We start from the raw sequence: 26481 nt of genomic DNA on the forward strand, positions 1-26481 counted from the left end.
CTAACAAAATATATTGCACTTATTTTGTTATATTTTATGTCAAAATGAAAAAAATACAACAACTATTATTCTTTTAATATAATATGGTATTTATATATAATTTTTACAAAATCATCAATATGAATATACACAATGGCTTACTTGCTAAGTAGTCTACAACAAACTTAAATTTAGGTACAAAAATATATAATTTTATAAATATTTTGGACATAAAAGAAATATTATTATAGTCTAAAATAAAACTGATAGCTAGTCAATAGCTAGACATAATATTGTAACAATATAATATTTTTTGGTCGTGTATACAATACGCTTAACATAATAATAATATAATATACAAAAAAAAGGCACAAAACGGTGCATAACACTCGACTTATTAATATAATAATAATTGTCAGTTTACCTATCTATTTAGGGATTTGAGGCAGTTTCGTAATAATAAGGCTTATACTGGGGTCCTTAACGAACGTAATAGTATAGTAGTAGTAATAGTAATAGTAAAATAATGATAACTATTATTATAAATTACCATCATTATACAAGAGGGGAAATTATTTTAATTTAATTACAAAAGTATTTTACAAGAAACATGTGAGATCATAACAAAAAACAAAATATAACTTGGTTGTACGTGTGGTGGTTTTTAGTCTACATTAGTGAATTTGACTAGAAACCGCAAAACAAAAAACATCCGGTAAACAGACAGTACAGTACACACATGTACGATTAGCGTCGGAGAAGACCTAAGTCACACAAAATAAGTAGTCAGTCTTATTAACTTCAACGCTCCGTCGTCGTCGTCGTCTTCTTCACTTTTTTCTGTAATTATACCATGGTTATGTTTCGCTTTTTCTTGTCACCGCTACTGACCGAACTCAGCGAACCTTGCAGGCTCTGGTTGAACAGGATCATATTGTTCCGGTGATAGTTGTTGTACTGGCCGGGTGGCGGAAGTCCGTTTTGCTGCTGCTGGAAATGGCCTGGTGCCGTTCCGTATATGTTTTCAGCGTTGGCTTGCTGCTGCTGTTGTTGTTGTTGCTGAAGCTGCTGTTGTTGGTAGGCCGGCAGAGGAGGAACAGGTGGCGGATATTGGTTTTCGAAATCACCGATCTGACCGTATGGACTAGTTCTGCGTTCGTGTTCATGCAATAGTTGTGAAGCGGTCCACGATTGATACGGACTTAGTGGTTTCGGTGCACGGGTCAACGTTGCTCCGGCAATAACACTGAGGTGACCATTACTTTGGTGATGGTAAGGATGCGGTTGTTGGTTTGATTGTTGGTGCGATTGCTGATGCTGCTGTTGTTGTTGCAGATTGTAGTGATGGTCGTTGGTCGCAGCTGGTCCGTATTGTGCCACGCTGTACCGTTTTTTTGGATCACCCGTGTCTATCAGACAAGGTTCAAAATGTGATTCAAGTTCAGTCTTTACGGCGTTCATGGGAGACGAAATGTTCAGTGCACCGCCGTTGCCATTTGGTATGACTGACACGTTGAGCGATTTTTCTGGCTTTGGCGATTGTTTCTCAGGCTTCCGGTTGCGTTTCACGGCGCAAAATACGCAGTACATGAGCAAAAGTAGAGCTAGTAGCATCAGGCCACCCGCGGCGGGCACCAATACATCGTAATTCATTTCAAAGTCCCGTGCGATCCCGGGTATGACGTTCTGGTTGGCAGATGTCCAAGATGGATCAGCAGACGACACTGATGAATGAGTGGTGATCAATGATGGCGGAGGCGGTGGTGACGGCACCAACACCCTGACCCAGTTAGACACGGGTCCGGGCATCGCATCTGACTCGACGCGACCGTACGCCTTGACGGCCAAGAAAAGTGTCTGGTCTAGAAGCTCGGGGGTCTTATTCATGTCCACGGAGAATGCGGTCTCTGAGCCTGGGGCCAATGGTAGCGGAGCACCATGAATCCAAACTGGTGCCGAGTCGAAGTCGTTGAGTAAGGACCGAAGTGACTGTGAATACCGAATTTCGTACCGGGCCACAGAGTTTCCACCCATATCCGGAGAAGTCCAAGTAAGTCGGGCTTTTAATTCGGACTTGACAATCTCGGCTTTTAAATCACCCACTCGGCCCGCGTTCACAAACGATGATGACAGATCTTCGGCAGTGTATGTAACGGAAAGCGGAGCGATGATTCGTTGAAAGGGATTCAGTTGTTCCACTGATGGTGATGTCATAAACGATCCGCAGCAATTAGACTCTGTACATACAATAATATAACGTTAAGGAAAGTCTTATAAGTTGATTAAACAAAATTTATTATATTTTTATACCAACCAGAATTTACGGGATTTCGTTCGATGTTCCGATGGGTATTGTGTTGCCAAGTATATGCATTGCTGCTACTATCCGAAACGGTTATTTCAAAAGTATAAACTCCGAGTCCACCAATCATCGGGTTGAAATATCTCGAATAAATTCCATCGCCTTTCATGATATCCGGATCTTTAGAAAAAAACAGTAAATTATAAGTCATGTTTTTTTTTTTTTTTTGATAGTGGGTTTGATAGTATTACTACTTAAGAAAATACAAATTTTATAAATAGTACTGACCTCCACTTCCGGTATCCAAAAGATCAAACTTTTCACGATGTGCGTTTGAACCATTCAAACCAGGTCGAATAACCAACACTTCAACCTTAGCACCAAGTACCGGATAGTCACCACGTTTGACTTCAGCGTAAATCGTCAATGGATTAGTCGTTCCACTTGTCCAAGCTCTAGCTCTGACCACTGGAGAATTTTTCGATAACGGTTTGGCCATCACTTGCACGTAATGCGGTTGCGGACTTCCCTGGAAACGTTCGATATGATATGTCCACGTTCCGGTCTGTAAAATGGCGAATATATAATCAGTTAAAATTGAAAAAACTTTTAATAACAACAACAACTACTATATAAATATCATAATAATAGTATTTACCTCGTTTATAGCCGCTGGCACGCTGAGCATTTTAAGCGATAACAGTGAATCAGATCGAGTCGAGTAGACTCGTTGCGATGGACTGGTTAAGGTGATGGCTCTGATTAGTGGGTTTTCCGTATTGTGCGTATAAACGGTGAACTTTGCCGGTTCACCCATGTGGTCCTCCAAAACAAAGCTTCCCGTTACCACGGTCCGTCCATCGTCAGTTAATTCACGTCTATGAATTTCCACGGGCAAATCACCTTTGTTGCCTTGGTAATACGTTTCCATTATATTGCGCATGACATTTGTCAACTTGAAGTAAGTGGATAAATACGACGTAGCCATATTGTATCGGTTTTCAGTAACTGTGAATGAAACACCACCGGTCTTGTCAGCCATCCAGTCCAGGGATTTGAGACGATTGATCATCGGATATGTAATGGTAGCCAAACGAATATTTTTATCTCTGGCCTCGGACACTTGTTTAACTAATTCAGGCGTGTACGTAGATGTTCCAGCGGCAATCACCACAATAACTGAACTGGCAGGACCACTATTGCTTGCACGGGTTTCTAACATCTGTAAACAGAAAATATAGCAGAGAAATAAGTGAATTTTGTTTTTGGAATTGTCCTACAGAAGTCTCATTGAAATGATTAATCACCTGTATAGCTTCTTTCAACGCACAAGCTAAACACGCTGGCAGTCTTGAGTCACCTGTAGAGTATGGGATGTTCGACGCAACTTGGTCTCTGGCGTCCGATGTTTGTAATCTACTTAGTCCGTGCAGACGATTGGCTGAAGAATCGTTAGCCGATACTAGTCCAACTTCAGTGTTGGCTGGAAGATCATGTACAGCCCATTTACGAATAGCCAATCGTAAAAAGCTCCAAGATTCCTGCATATTAATAATTATAATTATTAATATGATATTAAAATAATTATCATAATAGTCTTATGATTTATACGCAAAAAGTTCTGCGGTACATACCCTTTCCATCATATCTTTCGTGTCTTCGATTACCACTACGTATCTGGTGAGCATTTCTTTCTTGAAAATAAACGTTGGCGTCAAATTTTGATTTCCCGACAAATTAACACTAAACACGACGGAAAAAATATATTAAGCATTCTTAAAAAAGTTATATATGTATTATGTATTTATACACGTATTTAAATATTACGGTGTATATAGCTCAGTAATCACTTACCCTTTGGTAAAGTCCGGATGAGTGTTTATGACTTCCATGATGCTCCGCCTTCCGCAAAGTGCATTTTGTTTGGTGGGCGCGTAGCGGTCGTGGCTGGAAGCGTCGCAAAACTTGGTCACTTGAGGTGCCGTGGAAAACATAAGTGAAGTTTTTGCTTCTGGGTGGACTAATGTTGTCGTGTTGATGGAATCACAAGCTCTGTTAAAAAAAATATAAATAAAATTAGTCTCATAAAAAAAGTCTCGTTAAATACAAGTCACCATCACACACGTACCTAGTTTGGGAAATGGGTTTGTCGGAACATCCGTTGACCTCGGCTGGAGACGTTTCGGATGCGTAACAAGACGGGTAGACCGCATCACCGGCGTATCCAACCTCGTCGAATACACCATACCGGTATTTTGCCCACTGTTTGGTGAGCTCTTTACCCAGTTCCCGGGGCTCTTGGAATAGCCGGTAACTAGAGTATATGCCATCACCAGGGCGGCTACAGCCTTGCGACTGTTGAGTCCACAGGGCGTCTCCATGAACCGGATGTGGGAGTCCGATGTGCACGTCTGGTGTCTCTCCCTGGCTGCTAACAATGCCTCGTAAATGACCGACACAATGATCTGGCCAGTTTAGCGGCAGCATCACGGTCACCGATCGGAAATAGGCCTTGCCACTCAGTGCTTCGTGCAGAGATTTCGATCCACTGGTGAACGCCGCCTGTGACACAAGAAAAAAATTCGTTTTATAATAATCATTTGTATATTACATATATATATATACAAATAACGTATAGTTGAGCGCTCTCACCGGGGGACGGACATATCGCATATTATTTTTCACCGGTATCGCGTCAAACCTTATGTGTGCGTCGCTGTCACTGCCACATAGCTAAGGCTTCGTCATCAGCTATAACCCCTTTAAACTACCCCGTCGGCGTCGGTACGCGCTACGGCGTGAAAACGACGACGTTGATAAAATGTGTAAAATATTATTATTATAATAACGAACGGAAAAAAAATCGTCGGTATAATATTATATATATATTATACATCATGATGTACATGGAAAAGTATAGCGGCGAGGAACGTATTTATCACAAGCGCGTCTGCAGCTGTGAGCATGCGCGCCCTGGGCGAGAATTGATTGCCAGTCGAACCGGTCGTGATTTCGAACACGTTATAAATCACCGGCAGCTAATTCGTCCGCCCGTCAGTGGTTTCGGCACCGAAACCAAAAATAAAATAAAATAATAATGACGACGACGCGTCCGTTACCCACTCGTCGTATGTGTATATGTATGAAAAAAATTATCCGAGAACTCCCCTAGGCCCATTAGTCTTGGTTGGAATGTCCAAAAACTAAGAGAGAAAATAAAACGCGCGTTTACCGACGTAAACACACATACATAATGTATGCAAATGTCTGCAACGTGTGCAGTATTATAATATGGTTGTTGTAGGTACGTATCATATTACCTATAAAAGACTGCGTAGGTAGGTACGAATATCGAGTCGTTTGCGGTGGTTATATTATTACACGGTATCGATTATGTTATAGGTATCATTGCTCACGTTAGCGTCCGAAATCATTTCCTATTGTTACGACAACGATTGGTCGATTATTATAACGAAGAGTTTCTACAAACGCAATCGCGCGCGGCGGGAAAGTGATAGGTCGCTGCAGCTGACGGTGTAACTGTACAGGTAGGCATAACAATATAGGATATAATAATAGGTATATTTATAGGTAGGTCTTCTTCTAATTATCAACTTGTCATTAATCTGCAATGGTGGCTAGTAAAAGCTTTTTTTTCAATTTCTTCCTAGTTTTCATTACGAATTAATTAAAACCCAAAATTATGCATGCGTTAATTGAGCGGAAAAAATATATTCGAATATTTAGCGAGAAATCTCACTAACGGTGGCCGACTGGTTAATTAACAACTACTGTACCTCATCATAACCAATAATCGTATGTGTATAATGTATAATATTTATAATATTACTTAACAACCAGCTGTCGTGTGATTTATGCCCAGACGAACAAGCGCGAAACGAGATTATAATTCAAAGATTTTCTCGACGGAAAAACGGAAGCAATCTCAGACACACTCGTTTGGTTTATGAAATTAATCCCATTTTAAACGGTAAAATGTCTGACCAAGATTTCGTCTAATTATTACCATAAGCCTAAAACCTAAAGCCAGTTGATTTCAAAGAATGACGACGGCAACCAGTCCTGATCAGACTGGTTTTGTGTATGTGCATGGCCGAAGAATTTTCAACGAAAATCCGCCGTGCGAGAGTGTCCACTGCACGAGTTATTTGCATACGACGACAAAGACAACAACAATAGGTGTGAATGTAGAGCACGCATCAGAAAAAAAATATGAATCGGTTACGATCGAAACGACTATTGAAATCACTGCGACCCGACCGCTCTTTTTCGCGTACGTCACCCGGTCCGCTAAATATATGTAGCGTATAAATACACATTATAATATCATATTATTGTGGAGAAATCTATAGAGAAAAAAATTATCAATATATGCGCGTTTTACGAAATGCGAGCAATAAAAAATATAATCGTCGGGCGGCGGAGAAAGTGGCAGCGGCATAATATATATTATATACAATATACATAAATATACTATACGGTTATTATTTTTTCGGACATATAAAAATATAATATGCTCGAACCGCATGCAATCGACGACTATTAATAATAAAAAACTGGCAATTGGCGAGCGAGCGCGTGACACGTATCAAAATCAGAAAATCGAAAAGGTATTATTTCGACACCACTTTGGTCTTGCCGGCAACAAAACACAGTGCCGGATAGATCGACGAATAATCTGTTAAATTATGCTATTTTATTGTTACCATCATTTATCACAGGTCACATTCGATGACGACGTATTATTTATTTTGTTTTTATCCTACACCACTGGAACGATGGTAATACTTGTTAGAAGCTCTTATTATACCCGGCGTCGAACGAATAGTCTTAAAACGTTTTTCTCACGAGGTCGGTCTAGGAATTCTCTCGGTCCATTACTGCATGCCCGGTACGCCGATTATACAACACACACGCACCGCGTATATAATACCAATGTTGTCGTATTGAAAACCCAACCGCGGTAATAGTACCTATGTTCCAATAGTATGTGTATTCTCTAATGTGAGACCAGTTATTTCTTTTCCTTCTGCGAGCATAGGTCGCCCCGAGGAAATGCCACTGACAGAGAGATGTCGTGCATACACGACTGTGAACACCCCCTGTACAATGCCACTCCGTTAGTTAGTATGGTTGTTATTACTTACTGTACCTTTTTATTATCTATACTATCATGAGTATCATAGATTATTATTAATGAATATTGTACGCGACATCCGTTCGGATTTTGGCGTACGCTATCGAGCGCATATTTACCGAGTAACGTCCTGTATAGTTAATGCGAGAGATTGGTTTTATTTTTTGTTCGCGTAAAAAAAAATTTCAAATTAATTCTCGGACAACGGCACAAACACGGCTACACAATAACAATATAATAATGATACACGCATTTTTCAATCATAAGACACGTCTCCGCGCGATCGGTGCCAAACGCATGGCAGCGGGCAAACACGCGCTACGATTCGATGCGGGTTGACACCTCCGTCGCCGCCGATCCGATTTACATAAAAAAAAAAATAGGCACCGTATCCACAAAATGACTAAGACAGTTTTTTCACTCTCGTTATTATTATGACTATTTTCATTCAATCTGCTGCCGGGAAAATCTGTAAGCGACCGCATCGATCGGACACGGGTTACATATTATTATTATGCGGGCCGCTGCTATGTGGACGAGTTTTTTTCGTGTTTCCTCCTGTATAGTACCTACGTATCTTGTAACGATTTATTAATAGAGAAAACGTTGTATACAATACAATATCATTTTACACTGTACGTTATTATTATAATAGAAGTACAACTATACGATGTAGTTAATGGTTTGATGTCTTACTACAACTACTGTTGCTGCCCATCAGGTGGACGAGACGCACTACCACCCACAAACACCACCCTGGTATTTAGAATCATTATCTCCCATCGAGCGGACATGCACAAGGGTTAGAAAATCGATTTGTATCCAACGACGGTTGTAAATTGAGCTTTATTAAGCTTATTTTATCTTATTAACTGTACATAGGCGTCAAATACGAATATGATTAATGTAACGAAACGAGTATACCACGTCTGGTTTATACCAGCTACCTACTTCTCGTGTACACGATATCATATTAGCCATGTCATATAGTGATGTGGTATATATATGTGCTACATGTACGCGAAAAACATAATACATCAACCGGTCGACGGTCTGTTGTCGTCCGGTAATTAGCCTTCTGACGGCGGCCGAGTTGTCCGGAGCACAAAGCGGGCGCGCGCTGTCGGATGATGAGTCAAACACATCGAACTGCGACGTCAAATACACGTTAAGCCGAGAGGGCCGCGAGACGACGTTGGCAAATTACAGATGGAGAGGAAAAAAACCTAATAACACTCAACCGTCCGTTGGTCCATGTAGTGTTCGGCCATCAAATCTTCGTGCAGATGCTCGCGTCCGATTGTGCCGATGTAGAGGTACACACGCATCGGATGGCTAATTAACGTTAACCTCGCGAAGTACCTATACTACAACTATATCGTATGATATACAGATAATATAATGATATTTCAAAACACATCTGGCTATATGTAATATTGTAATTTTACTTTTACACGCAGTCATCGCGACAAAAAAATCAAAAGAAATTTTGTGTTTTTGATCAATTTTTCAGTTATTCATTAGCGAGTATCTTGGAGAAAATGGCGACGAAAATAATTCCTCTTGTCCTGGCAGACGGGATTTTCGTGTGTCGCCTGTCATTCGAACGGCGACGCCGAGTGCATTAAAAAAAGAATAATGGTAACGAGAAAAAAAATGTTAATCCTTCCAAAGTGCGTACCGTCAACCGCAGGGTGTGTGTGTGTGTGATATGAGGAGGAAGGGAGTCCATCACATAGGATAATGGAAATGCTTATTACGATCGTCCGTATATATAATGTCGTCCGAAGAAATATCTCATAATGCACTCTCTATGCCATAAGTACCGGTTATTATTATTATTATTATTATATATATATATAAATCCTCGTAGCGTTCTCTCCGTCTATCTCAAAAACCCGATCCATTAACGGCCGACACGCCTCTTACCTGTTGGGCCGTGGAAACAAAAAAAATTATGTGTATATATATATAAACACGAGAAACGCGTCGTCTTCATATTTATGTTTATATACAGTATTGAGTGTTCGAGAGTACGAAGAGACGTGTATTGGCCACAAGTCTATAACACACGATAAACGTTAAAAATGGGATTTACCACCGCGTCTCGATCGGTCGGTCGGGTCTTGCGGTTTTTCGACTTGCTAGCGCACTGTACGTCTGCACCGCAATCGATGAAAATCATCGATATTCACACTTTACACGTGTAAGCACATAATTATTACGCGCGCGCGTGTGTGTGTGAAGATTTTTTCTCTACCCCTACGGCGCACACATTATACGTTACAATTTATAATTTATAAATTATAATATATCTCCATATTTTCGATTGATGTTTGGCTTTCCAAAATAACGCGATCGATAAACGAATTTCTCGAGATTACAAATGAATTCCGAAACAAATTATTGAATTGAATGTTTCCTAAGTTGATTGCCGAGAATTTATCTATGTATACGTATGTTAAAAGTCGATAAATGAGAATAATTATTCTACGATTTAAATGTAAATTAAATATTAAATATATAATTAGCTGAACACGATAATATCATAATAATTATATTACTTATTTAATCAATATGTACAGACAAAAAGTATATTATATTCACACTAGAATATAAAACATTTTAATTAAGCGTACTTCTATGAATGTTTCGAGATTATGTTAAACGAAAATTGGGATACCTTGGAGTCATAATAATTGTAACAGAATATTATGTACAGTTATTTTTTCAATATCCGACATTATTATTTTATATTAAGTATTTTATTCCGTACAAATAAGGGACTACCGAGTGTATCACCTTCACAGTAAACAACAACAATCTATAAAATTGTTGTAACGTTCGAGAAATATAAATCGAACGTTATTTGAACTTTATAACATTTTAATGTGTATACCAATTAAAAACAATAATTATTATTTAATGTTAAGTCAGTTTATTCATCAACATAAAAATTAAACACGATATTTTGTATATCTAAGTTTTTATATTTTAGACATCTAATTTAGTATGTGTATTTTATATTTTATTAAACAATTATTACGCATTTTTGGAAATAGTTCATATATAGTAACAGTATAAGGTCACTTCTATGGTTCTATGTAACGATTAACTTTATACCAGCAGTCAACAACCAATTTAATGTAATTTAACAAAATTGTATAAGAAAAATAAATGTATATAATAAATATCAAATCAAAGAAACAATTATAAAGTTAAGTATTTTAGTAATAAATATTTAAATTGAACGTGATCATTTATTTATCCAATTACTGCAAATAAATAAACATTTGAAATATTTCAGCAATACATTAACATAATATTTCTTTCCATACAATTAGCTGACGATGTTTACTTTGGTCTACCATGTGATTGGTAAAAGTTTGGACTATATATATATTGCTCAGCACGTCGAAGTATATATTATGTGTTTTATAATTGTAATTCAAGGCATTGGAAATATTATTAGATAGTATTGATACAGATGGTTTACGCGATCGTAACGATTTCTCAAAGAATAGATCCGAACGGTATACCAAATAATTAAGTAACAAACACAAAGTTTGATAGTTACGATCAAGTTTAAAGATATAATTATTGCGAAATTTAATTAAAAAAACATTGGAGATCCACGACCTGGTCACATGTTTCATGGATATTTTACGCACAACAAGAAATAAGTATGAAAGACTTACAATTTATATATAGCATACCGTTGCGAAGTCGCAAATATATTATTATAGTAATCGAGATTTATACTCGTTTGCTGATCACTCGCTTGCCTGAACGTGTAGTAAGAGTATATTCACATAGTTGCAGCAAACATCACATCGAAGTTTACACGACTTGCACGTTGCACACGTCTACGACGAAGAGGAGACTGCAGTGTGTTTTCACGATTTCCACAAAGAGTTTAAAAAACGGCCGAGCGCGTAAGAATATAGCACGATATAATATAATATACGAGTATAAGAGCTCTTTGTGTATTATTATTATTATTGTTGTGGCGCGCGTTCAAATGTTTTTTTTTCGCGATTAGCACGTTTACCGAGGGCGCTCGCGCGAGATATTACGGCTCAACCGGTTCGCGTTACACTTATACACGTACAATAATATTATAAATTATAATATATTGAAAAATATTCAGCCTGTTAAAATAAACTCGATTGTACACTACGCATACCATCCTCACACTATGTGCAGTATATTATAATAAATAATGTATACGCACACGACGACGATATATACGTTAAACTACGACCTGCGAGACGAAGAATATAACAATAATAATATTCAAAACGAATTCCGCCCACGACATATATTATACGCGCACACGCAAAAATAATATATATATTATTCACACGGGGAGGATTTATGGGTTCTGCACATATATGATATTATTATATACTCTGTATACTTTGCGTGCAATGTGTATGACGAGGTGGAGGGGTGAAAAAATCCGATCAGAGTGAGAAAGAGAGGAGAAAACGATCGAACACACACAACAATCGGCCGTCGATTAGCACCGTAGGATAAAATATTATGCTGCGACGTTGGTCACGATCGAAACGCGGACGCACGACGCCGACGCCACGACGACGAGGACGGCGACCGTCATCGACCAAGTATCCCAGTATAATATATAATAATAATTTATATAAAGTCGACGACGGTCATCTGTCTGCCTCACTCAATCCACTTTTTCTCTCTCTCTCTCTCTTTTTTCTGTTGTCTCTCTCTAACAAATAAAAACAAGAGTACCTAAATCTGTGCACGATCCGTAGAAGGTATTTTTCTTACATGTAGGTACGTATATAAACTGAGTTCGCCATTTCGTCTCCTATGCACACACTCGCTCATATTATATACATTTCGTCGGCATCGTTTGTAATAATGCTTAGGAGCAGCGATTGCAGCACACGTGCCCCCTCCCCTAACACCCTTTTTACGCTTCTTCACTACTAGAAAACCGTTAAATATTCACACGGCGAGACCTTCTATATATACATAATATAATACGATATTATAAATTATAATGCGTATATTGTCCGGGCGTACGGTATTCACGAAAAAACCGCGAAGTCTTACATAATTTAATAACGCGACATCGGTGATAATAAGACAGAGAAAAAAACGTCAATCGTATATACATCACGGTTGGTCGGTTTTGTTATAAAAACCATTGCCGCTGCGCACAGTGATTACGAGCCGCCGCCGCCGCAATAATTATTAATCGTATACGGCGGGCGGTGGCTGGCGGATAACACAATGGGATGTACAAGAAACGGCGTAGGATTCGTTTCGGTCGTACACGACGCTGATGGAAACGAGGGTTATTCTCCATCGGACGTAATCCTTTTCCGGAGAAAAACATATGATGCTACCGTAGTATCGCCAAGATGATAATCGACACGTCACTTACTACTAATTATACGATACAAATTTCAGAATGCATTAGATAAATTACCTAGAAAATCGATATAGCCACAATTTATGGTTTTTTGGGTTTCTCGAGGGAAGTACACGCGCCCGATTTTTACGCCATGTTACCATATGTTGTCTGATGACCGATGCCGGCGGATGACTTCCGCAGAACTGTTTAGGGGCTATAAAACAAATTCGGGATACGATGGCTTTATTAACTCGCGTCTCGTGAAGTGAAAATCCGGTAAGTATGTGTAAGTCATGTGCAGTTGAGCACCGGGGAACCCGAAGCCTCGACCGTACGACGAGGTATATACACGCACATCGTACAGTTCGACGTCTAAACTAGTGTAATCGGCCGTAAATGCATTTAATGGAATATCAGGTGGACGTACGGTTACCGTAAACGTGTTATGCTATTACGCGTGCACTTGTATGATAGTCGCTATTCAAGCGAAAGAGTGCTGCGGCACAAGAGAAGAGCCGGATGACGGAGAGGCACAACGAGTGCGTTAAATGATTCAACCCAAGTGTAAATGTTTATAATATGTTGTGCATATATGAAGGTATATGTATTGCACCGACACACGGCTGCTTCTAAAATATATTAGGTTACGCTGACACTAAACAAGGATACTTATAAGTAGACATGTTTATGTACTTGCCGATCTACCAATACGATACAGCATTAGAACATTTAATATATGTACGCAGTGCGTTTCCTTCGCCGTGTAACGTTATCCGTTCACATATTATGCACACACTATATAGTATCCACGCGAGACAATAACTATTTAGATTGCACACACGTGCGTGTATTATTAAAATTACCTTTACAACATCCAGAAAAAAGCGTTTTTCTTGATTTTTTTGGGGGCTTTAAACGTTGTTAAACGCACTCTGTATATTATTAAAATAAAATATACACCACACTACGCATCCCCCCCTTGCCTATCGCGGTCGTCGTACGCAACTAAATTACAAATTATTATATTTCCACCACACGGTACGTAATTATTATAATTTCTTTGGTCGATACACGTTACGATGATATATTAAAATATATATAATATACATTTTAATCGTTTTTAATAATATTTAAATTTTTCTATTACCGGACGTTCTGAAAACATTATTTTTTTTTCACTGCATTATTATGTTCAGTAAAAAGTCAAGTTATTGTTTTTTTTTCTGTGGTCCAGTGATTTTTCGAAACACTTGCAACAGCAGTAGTATCTACCTATAATATGTTGCAGTCTATACCTGTGTATAATAATTAGGCGTGTATAAAATGAAAAATAATAGCAGTGACGACGTATTTAAAACGCACTAGACGTCATGTTGGTTTTATTCTTTTTTTGCCCGCGCACTTGAAAAGTGTGTTCATACAATATCTATACATCATAATGCATGTGTGTACTTTCACTGTTACACGCACATATGCTTATTACTAAGCATATACCTATTAGTTATTACGTGTAAGTTATAACTTAAGGAACACAGTGTATTATTATAAAATATCGCGTGTACTTATACCGCTGCAGCACACATCACAGGCTACCTGTTCAAAGGATCCACACGATCTGTAATGACTTTGCTACTGGGGATGATAGGAGCTAAGGATGATTTTCTACCATAAATTACGAGCAATGATGATAATTTAAATACGATTCCAATCGTGTTAGCAGTTAGCAGCCTTTTGCTCGTATAAATTATTCCGAGCGCGTCACTCGAGACAGTGGCGCCGTCGAATAGACGAAGAATGCAGCGCGTCGTATCCATACGATATTATATAAGCCCAATGCATACATACGTGTGGCGCCGCGACCACCGACAATTTTCTGCGAATCCAGTATGTGCACGCGACTGCACACATGTAGAGATGCATTCGTATTAGTTATATATAATATAATATTTATTATATGGAACACGTTTTTATTGTTGTGGTACAGCAGACTATTACACAATATTATATTATTGATATACATAATAAATAGTAACCGGATCGGTAAACGACGTCAGAGAAAAATACTTAACTAAACGATATGTTCTCTGCACTCTCTGTGCGCGCAACCTGCATACAATATTATATATACTTGGAGATAATTAACTGCATGTTACATTGTACGCTCTGCGATCGCGGTGGTTTAAGGTCGTCCGCGTGTCTAGTGTGTATGGTGCACCTCTCTCGTTATTAAACCGTGGCGTCGTGATGCGGTCATTTATCATTTTTAGTATATAATATACGAAAAAAGGCCGAGCGCACCGTATTCAAAATATAATACATACACAACATCCTATAGTAGAGATATACGAGAGTATTATATATGTATAATATATAAATAGCGTTAAGCCGTTATCGTTATATCGTCATTGTTCGTGTGCGTTTCGTACTCGAACAGTGTTTGAAAGAAATCTGTCAGTCGCGCGCGAGCGTTTAAAGAACGAACGGAAGGAAACAGGGCGGTCGGGGGAGGACGCCATTTGATTAATAATAAATAGGTAGGTCCGGACGGCGTCGTCGTCGAAGCCTCTTTTCCGCTGTTAATCGTCGTGTGTGAGACCGCAATTCGAGTGTATAATGATGGATTCATTGGCTTATGAGTGTGAAGAGAGACGAAGAGGACCGATTAAGGAGTTTCGCCGCTACGGACTCCGTAATTATATTAGTATATATCACATTAGTCAGCCGATTAAGCTTTTAAAGTTTCGTTTTTCCTGTAGAAAAGCGTAAATAAAAATTCTTTAAATATATGGGTTATTAGCTGGTCCAAGGTCGTGCGCCCACTCGTAACGGTTGGTCGAAGACGACCGAAAGAGTAAATTTCGTGCCTAGGAATTAACATCAGTAACCCCGCCAAAGGATCCACGCGAGTAGAGTACAAGTGAGGTCATGTTGTCATCGTCGACGAGCATTCGCGCCGACGTCCGCTCGACGTCAAATCATGTGGAAACGAGGTGGCGGCCTTCGCGGCGTGACTCCGCGCCCAGATGACGATCAATATATAAAAAGAGACACAAACGAGAGATTGCAGCAGCAAGAGCATACTGCTTAACCTCCGTCAATCTACTGTTTTGAATTCCTGTTCGGAATGAATTTTATCCATTGCCCGTGATTGAGAACACGCCAACATTAAATGCATCATGAACAAAATCCGAATTAAGTAATAATAATACTAATAATAATGACCTGCGCCGGTTGGGACGGCCCTAAGACCAAGAAAATCGTCCGGTGGCGTAACGAATTCCACGGGCGGCGAAGATGATCATCGACGCGCTGGACCGGTTTTTCGTGGTCATGTTTTTCGTCGCAGTGGACGCGCGGCGCGGCTGGAGGTGTCCAACTGATCGCGCGGCAACAACAATTAGCGTGGCGCGGGGCGGGACCCAGGTCGGCCTGCCGACTGCTGCTACCGGTGTTCACTTTGGTGACAACGCGAGAACCGCCGCCGTCATCTTCTCCCCATACGTATTATTAGTATTATTTATGACGGCGTATGATTATCAATTTCAGCAATTATCACAATTCTTCACTGAAGTTCGATCACTCCGTTAACTAGTGTATTAAAATACTATTGTTTTTTCTTTCATATCTTGATTAGTGTACGCATTTTGAATTTCTACCATCGTTATTCGCGTACATACACTTGGAAAAGCATAATTTTTAGAGCATACCGTCGTCGGCGCCGTCGACCCGAAAACGGCCAAATTACAATAATTTTATTTTTTACTAGATTACTATGCAGCAGTAATGTGACTAGAATAACTCAAAACTCGACAAATGAGAAATTACTTAGGAAGTTCTTAATATAGTAAAAATAATTAAGAAAATAAACAAACAATATAATATTGCACCGTTCTCTATATTATTTATTATATATATATATCCCCTAATGACTTTATTTTATACTACACATTTTTATAGTAGAGATTTGTTATTTATTCGAATATCTGACACACGCATATAAGACGATATTTCACAAATAACCCGATACGAATAAGTTATAAATAAAATCTATGTGTGTGATATAAATTATTATTTCGCACTGAGAGGAATAATGCGTTTGGCGATGTCAAAAATGTCTATGGACCTATTCTCTTATACTTGATACCTGCTCTATGCACAGATATTATCAAAGATATAATATAATATAAACGCGTATTTATCCCAGCTTTATATACGGTGGCGAGACTTAAGTAAATCCGTTATTTTCCACCGGTTGCAGTAACCTCATTGCTATCATCATCGGAAACCGGCTAACAGGTTTTCGTCGATGATGTTTATAGTGATTACTGATTACACACCGCCAACGACCAGCGAGCATTATATTATATTCTATAATATAGTATCCGATTGAACCAATTATATCCGTTATTATTTTATAAGCACGTTATTTAATGGTCTCAGGTTCAAGTTCAATAAATAATCTTTAACATCGCGCTATACGTACAGTATAACAGCCTATAATTTTTTTGTTTCACTTTTTTTTACGAACAGTTATTGATAATTATAGGTATCCTATTAGTCCTCGCGGTCATTTTGAACATATAAAAGTCGTTTAAATCCGTGTTTTCGATGACATCTACGCAATACATTCACGGGTTTTGGCAGCAAGGCCGTAACTGACAAAAAAATTTCGGGGTGGTGTCCAAAATTTTTTTATATATAAACTTTGAAAATGTATAGTAAATAAACTATATTCATCACTAAAATATTTCTACTTTTAAAAATTTCGGGGGGGGGGGGGTCCGGACCACTGGACCCTCCTCCCAGTTACGGCCTTGTTTGGCAGTCCAGATTACGTCTTAGTAACTACTTACTACTTAGTATTTATTATGGTCATTGGTTTTTACATTTAATCGATAAACGAACATTATTTTTATATTTATACTGCGTGCATGTAACCCGTATCGGAGATCATTTTTTTGCGCAGCACGTGCCGTCTCAGAATTCAACGCTCTACATTGAATTGTAACAACTTGTTATCAACCAGATTGACAATTATTAATCGTATCTGATCGTGCGCGGATATGAGCACAGAATAGTATGCAAAGTGTATGAAGAACAAACGGGATATTATTGTGTTTTGGTGGACTATCGCGTCGCACACGACGACGATGAATTATATATTCTATACGCCGACTGACTATAACACTCCAGAGGCTGTCTCACAATCTTAATTTCCACTGATTTTGGTAAGTAATATTTATAGCATAATAGTATACCTATTTAAACCAGTTTTGACCAACGACCCGTATGATATACACGGGTTTTGACAAGACGACACGGCATACAAACAAAATTATAGTAATAATAATGGAAAGAAGAAAACGATCTCGCGCACTATATTTCACCAGGCGCACGTAATTTAATGACAATAATAATATTATAAATAATGCGTGTATTTTTTTTCCTTCATAACACTGTTCTCGACCGCGTATACACGTTATAGATACCTGCGTGACTGGGTCGACAGAACTAAAATAATAATTCTGCAGATGGGGAAATATGGTTTTAATACAGCGATTGTTATGTGCGGATGTATTTACACGCCGGTCCGCGGTTTGACCGATAAGACATTTTTGCGGACAATCGATGCGGTGCGTGGTGCGCGACCGACATGGCAGCGTTTGTGTCGCCACCGCGAAATAGTGAAAGTTAAAGAAAATTCTCGGTTTTTGCGAATTATTGTTTCAGACGCACAAGCTGAGGAGACCGTGAAAACGTATAGCCATCGTTATAACTATATCCGATCTCAAATATGATAATAATAAACCTCCACATGACCACATATTGTTATTAGTTTAGTACCTCTTAAAATGTACGTTACCAAATAAAAACGATCATCCGTCGCAGTGGTGATGCTTGTGTAAGTATACGCGGTCCGCTTGTCGCGCAAATAACGCATATAAATTATTATAATTTTCCGAGAGAGTGCCGGCACGACCGTGTTTAACGTCGAAATCAGACCAAAACGGAAGGCCGGACCGCCAGCGGCGGAGGAGGTCGGTCGGTCAACCGGTGAACATAGTAATAATGTATAATATTTATCTATATATAAATATATATAGTGTGTCGTGGTCGTGGTCGTCGTCGACCTATTCATCGAGACGAGTTTGGCGGTTTGAAATTTTAAAATACGTACCTACTAGTTTTTTTTTATTATTATTATTAAATGTCCGATTGATATTTTCTTATTCGACGTTCTCTTCCTACGCATTGACATATTATGTATTATATAGTGCATAGCCGCCAACAATACAATAGACGATAAAAACGTACATATATTATAAGAAATTATCCGAGACCACGGTAAAGTGATTCGATAAATTGCTCGACGGAATCGCCGCTGTCGTAAAAGGAAAAAAATTATAATTGCACGTACGCCGCCCGAGTTACGGACGGGTGGTAAAAATATTACGAGACTATAGGTACAACTATTTAACTACGCCGATTTATATTGTGTACCGAGTGAACACGAGAATTTTAACAGTTTACAACGACGATAATAAAATAAAACACAATACCTACCTATCACTACTATCGAGAAAAATCATTTTTCGTCCGTATTTCGAAGAATATTAAAAAAAAAAAAAAAAAATAATATTTAAACTACGTTATTCGGCCACGGGATCTAGGTAGATCTAGGACTATAATTCGATGTAATTCGACACTCACCTCGACGTTGTTGACGATAATTTTGCAATTTGCCACTGGAACGGAATCCTTGATGGCGACCACCACGTTGTCGTAAGCGCCGGACTGGAAGACGGCCGAACCGCCAGCGTACGAGACCGCGGCAGTGCACGCGAGCACCGCCGCTAAAAACGCGTAAGCAGTCATTTTTCGGGCGCGAGATCACACTTAACCACTGGTCACAGTTTGGTCGGATCGCGGCAGGTCTGACTAGTATGCACTCGCGGCGTGTCCGTTCAAACGGCAAAAGAAGACGACGATAACATGATTGTCCGCAAAAAGGCCCGGTTGCCCACAGTGACGACGGTAGTGAGTAAAATAAATGTATATATCGATAAAATATAGCTATTTTAAAAGAAAAAAAAAACTGTCACGGTTTCCGAACGCACGGCCGAGACGCAAAAAATCAATGGAAAAACTCGCGCACTGTAGTTCGAAACGAAAAAAAAATCGCGTACGTGCGTGATATTTGTACGTTGTCGCAAGATAAATCGAGTTATTATCCTCGGGGGCGACACGATTGCACAGCCAGCGACTGACAAACGAACGAATCGAGTGTAAAAACTGAACTGAACTATCGAGTACGCCGTCGGGAGAACAGGTACCTGGCTCGCGCGCGGGTACTGTCTACCGTCGTAGCGCAGCGCTGCTGTCGCGGCGCAGAGTGTATATCGTATTAAATTTTATTATTTTTGCTGCGACGGCGGCGTGTGCAGTTGCTGTGTGCGTTGTACGTGCGCTCCGACTGTACGCGGGTGTAGTAGGTCTGGGACGTGATTGTTTTTTTATTTTACCTCCATTGTCATCGTTGTTGTTGTTATTGTTGTCACGACGACACCACGACAGCACACCACCTCCACCGTCCTCTCCGACAGTGGTATAGTATGTTCATTACAACTTCAATGAATCTCAAGTTCAACTTCGTGTGCGCGAACAACTCCCAAAAAGTAGTTTCGACTAATCGTTATAAATTACCGATTTACAGTGAGACATTCCAGCCGGAGAATTTGAGTACTATTTATTAAAATTGTACAATCAAGTAAACAAGGCTCAATACCAAACAAATGATAATTATAATAATATTTTGTCTTGAGTTTTTTGGTCAACGGACTTTTCACGATTTTGTATAAAAATGTGATACGCACCAATAATACACCTTTAAATAATATATAATTATATATTAATAACAATAGTATGTACTTAATAAGCTATTGTTTCAGTTTTCTGAATTTTAGTTTTGATTTTTTAATCGGTTTTGAATTATACTATGTTTTAGTAGGGACAGTGTTTCTCGGGAACCGCGATTTTCACTTTCTCGCGGTTTTTAATCTCCACGGTTTATCGCTTTGTATTATTATTTTCGATTTCCAGTAGTTGGTTGGTAGGTGCTGAATAGATAGCTTAGGTACCCATTAATTTGTCATTAATATAACGCGTCAGGTTATAATTGAGAAAATAGTACTGAGTGCGTTAATTTTTATTGTTTGAAAAATGTAGATCACCAATTATTTTCGGTTAAACCGTACACATTTTTTCAAAACACATTATATGCTCATAATACTGAAAAATTCAGTATTTTTATACATACTCCATACCAATCTCATCATAATGGTCATATTTGAAGGTGACACCACTAACTACTGACACCAGTATAGATTCTTTTTAACTAAATATAATAACCATTACCATTAATAATATTCAAATTCACTTAAATGAAAAACAAATTTGGTCAACCCAATGTACAATAAAAATTAATTTAATTATCAACCATTACATTTATCTTGTGCACTAACTAGTCGTGCATTAACATTTAATAATTAATAATACCCATGTATAAAGCAGTTTAATATCTAAGTATTGATTTGGATAAATAATGGACTAGGCCAGCCTAATTAAAACTAAACAAATATCAATCTAATTTAAACTATTAATTCATTTTATAACTTAGGACACATCCATTTTAACAATTATGTTAACAATTAAATAGTTCTCTGCAAACAACTGATTCATCTTGTAACTTGTATGACTCGGAATCCAGATTAAAGAGACGAGTAGTCTCAAATTTAAATTGTTTCCAATCCTTTCAATTTATTAACTTAAGCTTCGTGCTACGTTAAAAATAGCATTCTTCACTACTACCTTAAAATGTCTACTCTTTTTTACTTGCTATTATCCTGTTATTCCACTCTAAACCTTACTGTTTAATATTTCTTCTATAGGCTTTGCTGCTTTAGTTATCTTAACAAATCTTTATCGCTATATACAACAAAATTAGCTTAGTTAAAAAAATTCAAAATATACAAAAAAAATTTTGATTTTTTAAAAATATAATCTAGTCCAATTAAGTTGAAGTAATGAAGCTGGATGCCTAAATATCACATCATTCAATGTCGTACTAAATTTACTTATTGTTTTTAATTTTACAAATTGTAAATTTTCTTAGAATTTATAACACAAATAAATAATAACGAACTTTGTTTCTGTGCAATAAATTATAACATATCACTGACTGTTTTAATCTGCTCAAAAGTCAAAGTGCTACTATTATTTTCGAATAATTAAATACTCAGCAAATAATTTCTACACGGGCCTTTTTTTTTTTGACGGGATTAAATTATTATTATACTTTACTATTAAATAAATTGCATATTGATTCATATTTGTATACTACTAGGTACATCCATAATTATGAACTAAAAGGTGTAGTGATGAGACGAATTAAAAACAATTTCTAATAATAATAATTAATTTATACAGATTTTTTATGAATAAAAAAAACATTTACAAAGTTACAAATAAAATATGACGTGAACCATATACAACAAAACGCGTTATTGGCGAAACTAACACATAATATAATTCAGACTACTGTAATTTGCAACCACGGTTTACGTTAGAAGTATATACGCAACGGGTGTGTTGAAAAAATAACGTAACGCGATTGCCGAATTAAATCGATTATTTTTCAAGCACGCCAATTACCAAAATGTATAACATTTTATTGGGTGACTAATGAACTAGCGTGTATATGTAGAACAATATTGTGTACTGTAATGAATGCATCTAATGCAAATATACGCGAAAATGATGATTTAAGAGCTCAGCTAAACTATCATACTATTATAATAACAAATACTATAGTTATACCGTATTTACTTTAAAAACCATCGTTGTGTGAAAATGGGTCAATCGATACTATGGACGAACATCATAATATTATAGCATTATGTTTATTGATTGTTTTTCTACTGTTTTCAATTTTTTTTTCGTCATCTCTAAACCGATAGATTTTCTGTATGGTAAATCAATATATATATATATATATATTGTGTTAAATTATTAACTGTGTATATATTGTAGTAAAAAAATAAAATAATGCAGGATTGTGTGGGATGGGTGAGATAGAGTCTTCGATAGTTAGGTCAAACAAAATACCTCCAAAAATTTTATCGATTCCAAAATACTGCATAACAGATATTTCTATAAGATAATCATGAATATAATAGTATACAGAGAATAATCATTACCGGACAGTCTGCGGATACCGTATTTTAATGGCGAAGTCTGTCTCAAACTGGCGCATATATATACATATACTTGTACGCGAGTTTAGTGTACACAAGTTATCTTATTTTTTATTCTTACATTATCATTTATCATCATAATATCAGAACGTAAAATATTTTTTTTTTATTAACTGAACATCGTTGCAATGTATAGTGTTAAAATAGTCGGAATTATTCATTAACGTGCGATAAGGTCACTACTGCAGTCCATTAAACGTACACACACAAAAAACATAATATTCTTCGAAATGAGTATAATAATATTATATTTACATGCGTATTTTCGTGTCCGACGGTAATTCTAGGTACCGTCGTGCGGGGGATATTAAACATTTAATTTGTTTGTTCAAAGAAATATTGAATTTTTACCGCTCTCGGAAGCGATAACGAGCCCGTTTTGTCGTATTAAGTTTTACGAATTACAACATTTTAAAATGCATAAACTCTTGCGCATTATTATAATAATATGGTCCGACGTAATCGGTTGACTGTACATACGACTCAATAAAATATATTATTATACAATATTATTATTGAAATAGTATATTGCGAGCCGTTGGTATGTCGTAATTACTCGCACACTCAAAATCAAATAATAAAATAATATTATACGATAATATTATATTCGTCGCACAACGGACGACCGATGCGATACACAACCAGCAACTGGTTTCGAGCACGATAATGGATTGCCGTCGTCGCGAGTACGGTCATTAGCCGCACGGCGATCCTGCGCGCGCGCAAAACCCATCTCGCAATAAAAACGAACTTCCGGTCGACGAAAAAAAAACTCCTGAAAACGGAAATAGAAAAACGCTCGTTCGTAGCACACTGCGTGTCGCGTATTGTTCTGTAGTAGCGTTTAACGAGAGCGACACTAAACAATTATCACATGTTTGATGTGGGGTGAGTGATGGGAGGCACGTACGTGCAAATGTCTATATTATTTTGAACGCCATACTTCTTGCAAGCATTCATAGTCAACTGTTAAAATAGTACCGGAAATTTTCGGATGGACTGACGAGCGGATGATCCGGCACAACGCGGGATTTAATGGGGTTCTAAACTCATGTTTGGAGACCTAAAAGGGAGAAAGTAGTTATTGAGTATGTCACTGTAAAGTACGCGTTAAATTTGAATTCAATGCTAAAATGCTAAATTATTGCATGTGAGAACGCATAGCATTATAAAATCAATACATTCATTGCTCCGTTCAAAATCTAAAACTTAACACGTTTCGTCAAAAACTATTCACATGTAAATATTAGAGCCATGTGCACAACTGTACGAGTCGATGCATATACTTAGGAATGGATTAGGTACATTATTTTTGTGAAAACCGACTGCGGTTTAACAATTTCAATTGAGATTGTTTTGTCTATCCACCACCGCTTTTAGACATTATCATTCCTACTAAAACAAAAAAGTAGCGCAAATATGCGATATGACTTTGTAACACGTTTGCACAAAAATACCAAAATTTTGTTGCACCTAGTAACTTCCGACCAATGCGAGTCACGATAAAAAAATTATACACGTGTATAGAATATGCAATTGTCCGTACCATCGCATCGTCGATGTTGAATCGAATATCATTTCGCGGATGGGTAAAAACCGATTTTCTGCGATTCGCAGTCGTCGAGTCGCGCGCCGGACGATACTATAATGACATGACGTATATTATTATGTTTTAATTAAAACGCTGTCACGGTACGTCCGCACTGGTCTCGACGACCCCAAAATCGGGATTGGAGCGTGTAAAATTTTGCTGTGGCCAAACGTGAATTTTCCGATTTAAAACAAACACTATGCGCATTTGGAGGTAATTGCGGCGAAAAAAAAACAATGACCGTCCCGTGACGAGTTCAGACCTATACCTATACGATCCAGGTGTATGCGTACGCTTTTCACCATTGTATGTATATATGTGCGTATAGGTGGATATCTTAAAACACATTATTTTTATACTTCATTATCGTGTCGTGTCGTGTCGTCGATTTAACCGATTTTCACGGTCGCGGACGCCAGCTCGTGGTCGTTGTCATAGTCTGTACGTATTATAATTCGCGAGTGAATCGAATGAAACACGACGCGTTCCGACTGTACATTACTGTAACATTACGGGCTATATACGAGTACCTACGTCTATGAATGTACAACATATTATTACGTGGTCGCTATTTTTCGGATGTTTTTTCGTTCATTTCTTTTTATCACCTATTCCACCGCCACCGCCAATCCTATGCTCCCGTTTGAAACACATTTTTTTAATATTTTTAATTTTTGTCATGCACTTGTTGACAGTTTTAACGGTATACTCGCCGACCGCCGTATAGTCGTCGGGCGCGCGCGAACACGTCCTAAAGCCAAATGAACTGAGACGACGCCGCTGTTAAGTCACGCGCGCCGCCTGTCAATACACCCAATATTGTCGGCGTATATTTTCTAAATCTTTATACATATTATTATTATTTCATTATAAAATTAATATGTGCAACGGCCGTCAAAGTTTTTCTTATTGTTTATGTATACGGGTCGTTTGATTTTTCAGAAATTGTTAAACGGTTTATTTGATTTCTCCGAAATAGTAATGTCACGTTGTTATCATCGTGATTTATAATAAATTATTAATTATTATTAGTAAATTATTTATTGACGTGATTTTGGTTGCATATATACGACATGCTTGGAAAAATTAAATATAACATACATTTTAATTTGTGTTCATGAACTTGGCCCTCTAACTAATATGAAACACCAAATTTGTATCAATATTTAGCAACATTTTTGTTATTTTTAGCAACATGCATGAAATTTGTCTTATTTTTTTCAGACCACAGTATTTTTTATATTAATTTACCAAACTAATTTCAAATAGTTTCCCCCGCTAGCCGTGATATTACTTTCCATTAATTATTCTTTTTTACCTCCTTTAGCTATTTTCCATACTCAAATACTCTTGCTTATGCGACTCACAACTCAGTCGCTGCTTTCCTAAACATAATTCTCATTTAAGTTCTATGTGATTAGCTTAATAAATAGGTATGATAATAACAATTATTTCTTTCGTGTCCTGGCCCAAAAGACAAGGATTTAATGTTTTGTTATAAAACATTATTTTATATAAACTTATATGACAGTAAAACAATATCTGACAATAACCTAATAGCCTATTAAGTAATATATTATAAAAGTGATAATTTAATTAATTTGAATTTTCTAAAACATTAATTTAGGTAGTATACCTAGCATACTTGTCGGATAACAAACAAGTGGTCCTTGCCTGATCAGCTCTCGTGGAAAAATTATTATATGAAATCACTAATATTATAATTAAAATACTTAAATACTT

At 37.5% G+C, this 26481-nt stretch overlaps 1 protein-coding gene across 1 annotated transcript; it reads right to left on the reverse strand.

The window, feature by feature from the left end:
- Positions 1–116: 116 nt before the first annotated feature.
- LOC113553145 (calcium-activated chloride channel regulator 1-like) lies at positions 117–20139 on the reverse strand. Its single transcript, XM_026956320.1, has 9 exons — positions 19546–20139; positions 4410–4843; positions 4136–4333; positions 3916–4024; positions 3589–3822; positions 2940–3503; positions 2570–2846; positions 2294–2461; positions 117–2216 (listed from the first exon to the last, which is right to left on the reverse strand). Exons 1-9 carry the CDS (start codon positions 19708–19710, stop codon positions 826–828), a joined length of 3540 nt encoding a protein of 1179 aa, XP_026812121.1. The 5' UTR covers positions 19711–20139; the 3' UTR covers positions 117–825.
- Between the last annotated feature and the right edge of the window lie 6342 nt (positions 20140–26481).

This window comes from Rhopalosiphum maidis, chromosome 2 (genome assembly GCF_003676215.2).
Source record: "Rhopalosiphum maidis isolate BTI-1 chromosome 2, ASM367621v3, whole genome shotgun sequence".
Taxonomy (NCBI): domain Eukaryota; kingdom Metazoa; phylum Arthropoda; class Insecta; order Hemiptera; family Aphididae; genus Rhopalosiphum; species Rhopalosiphum maidis.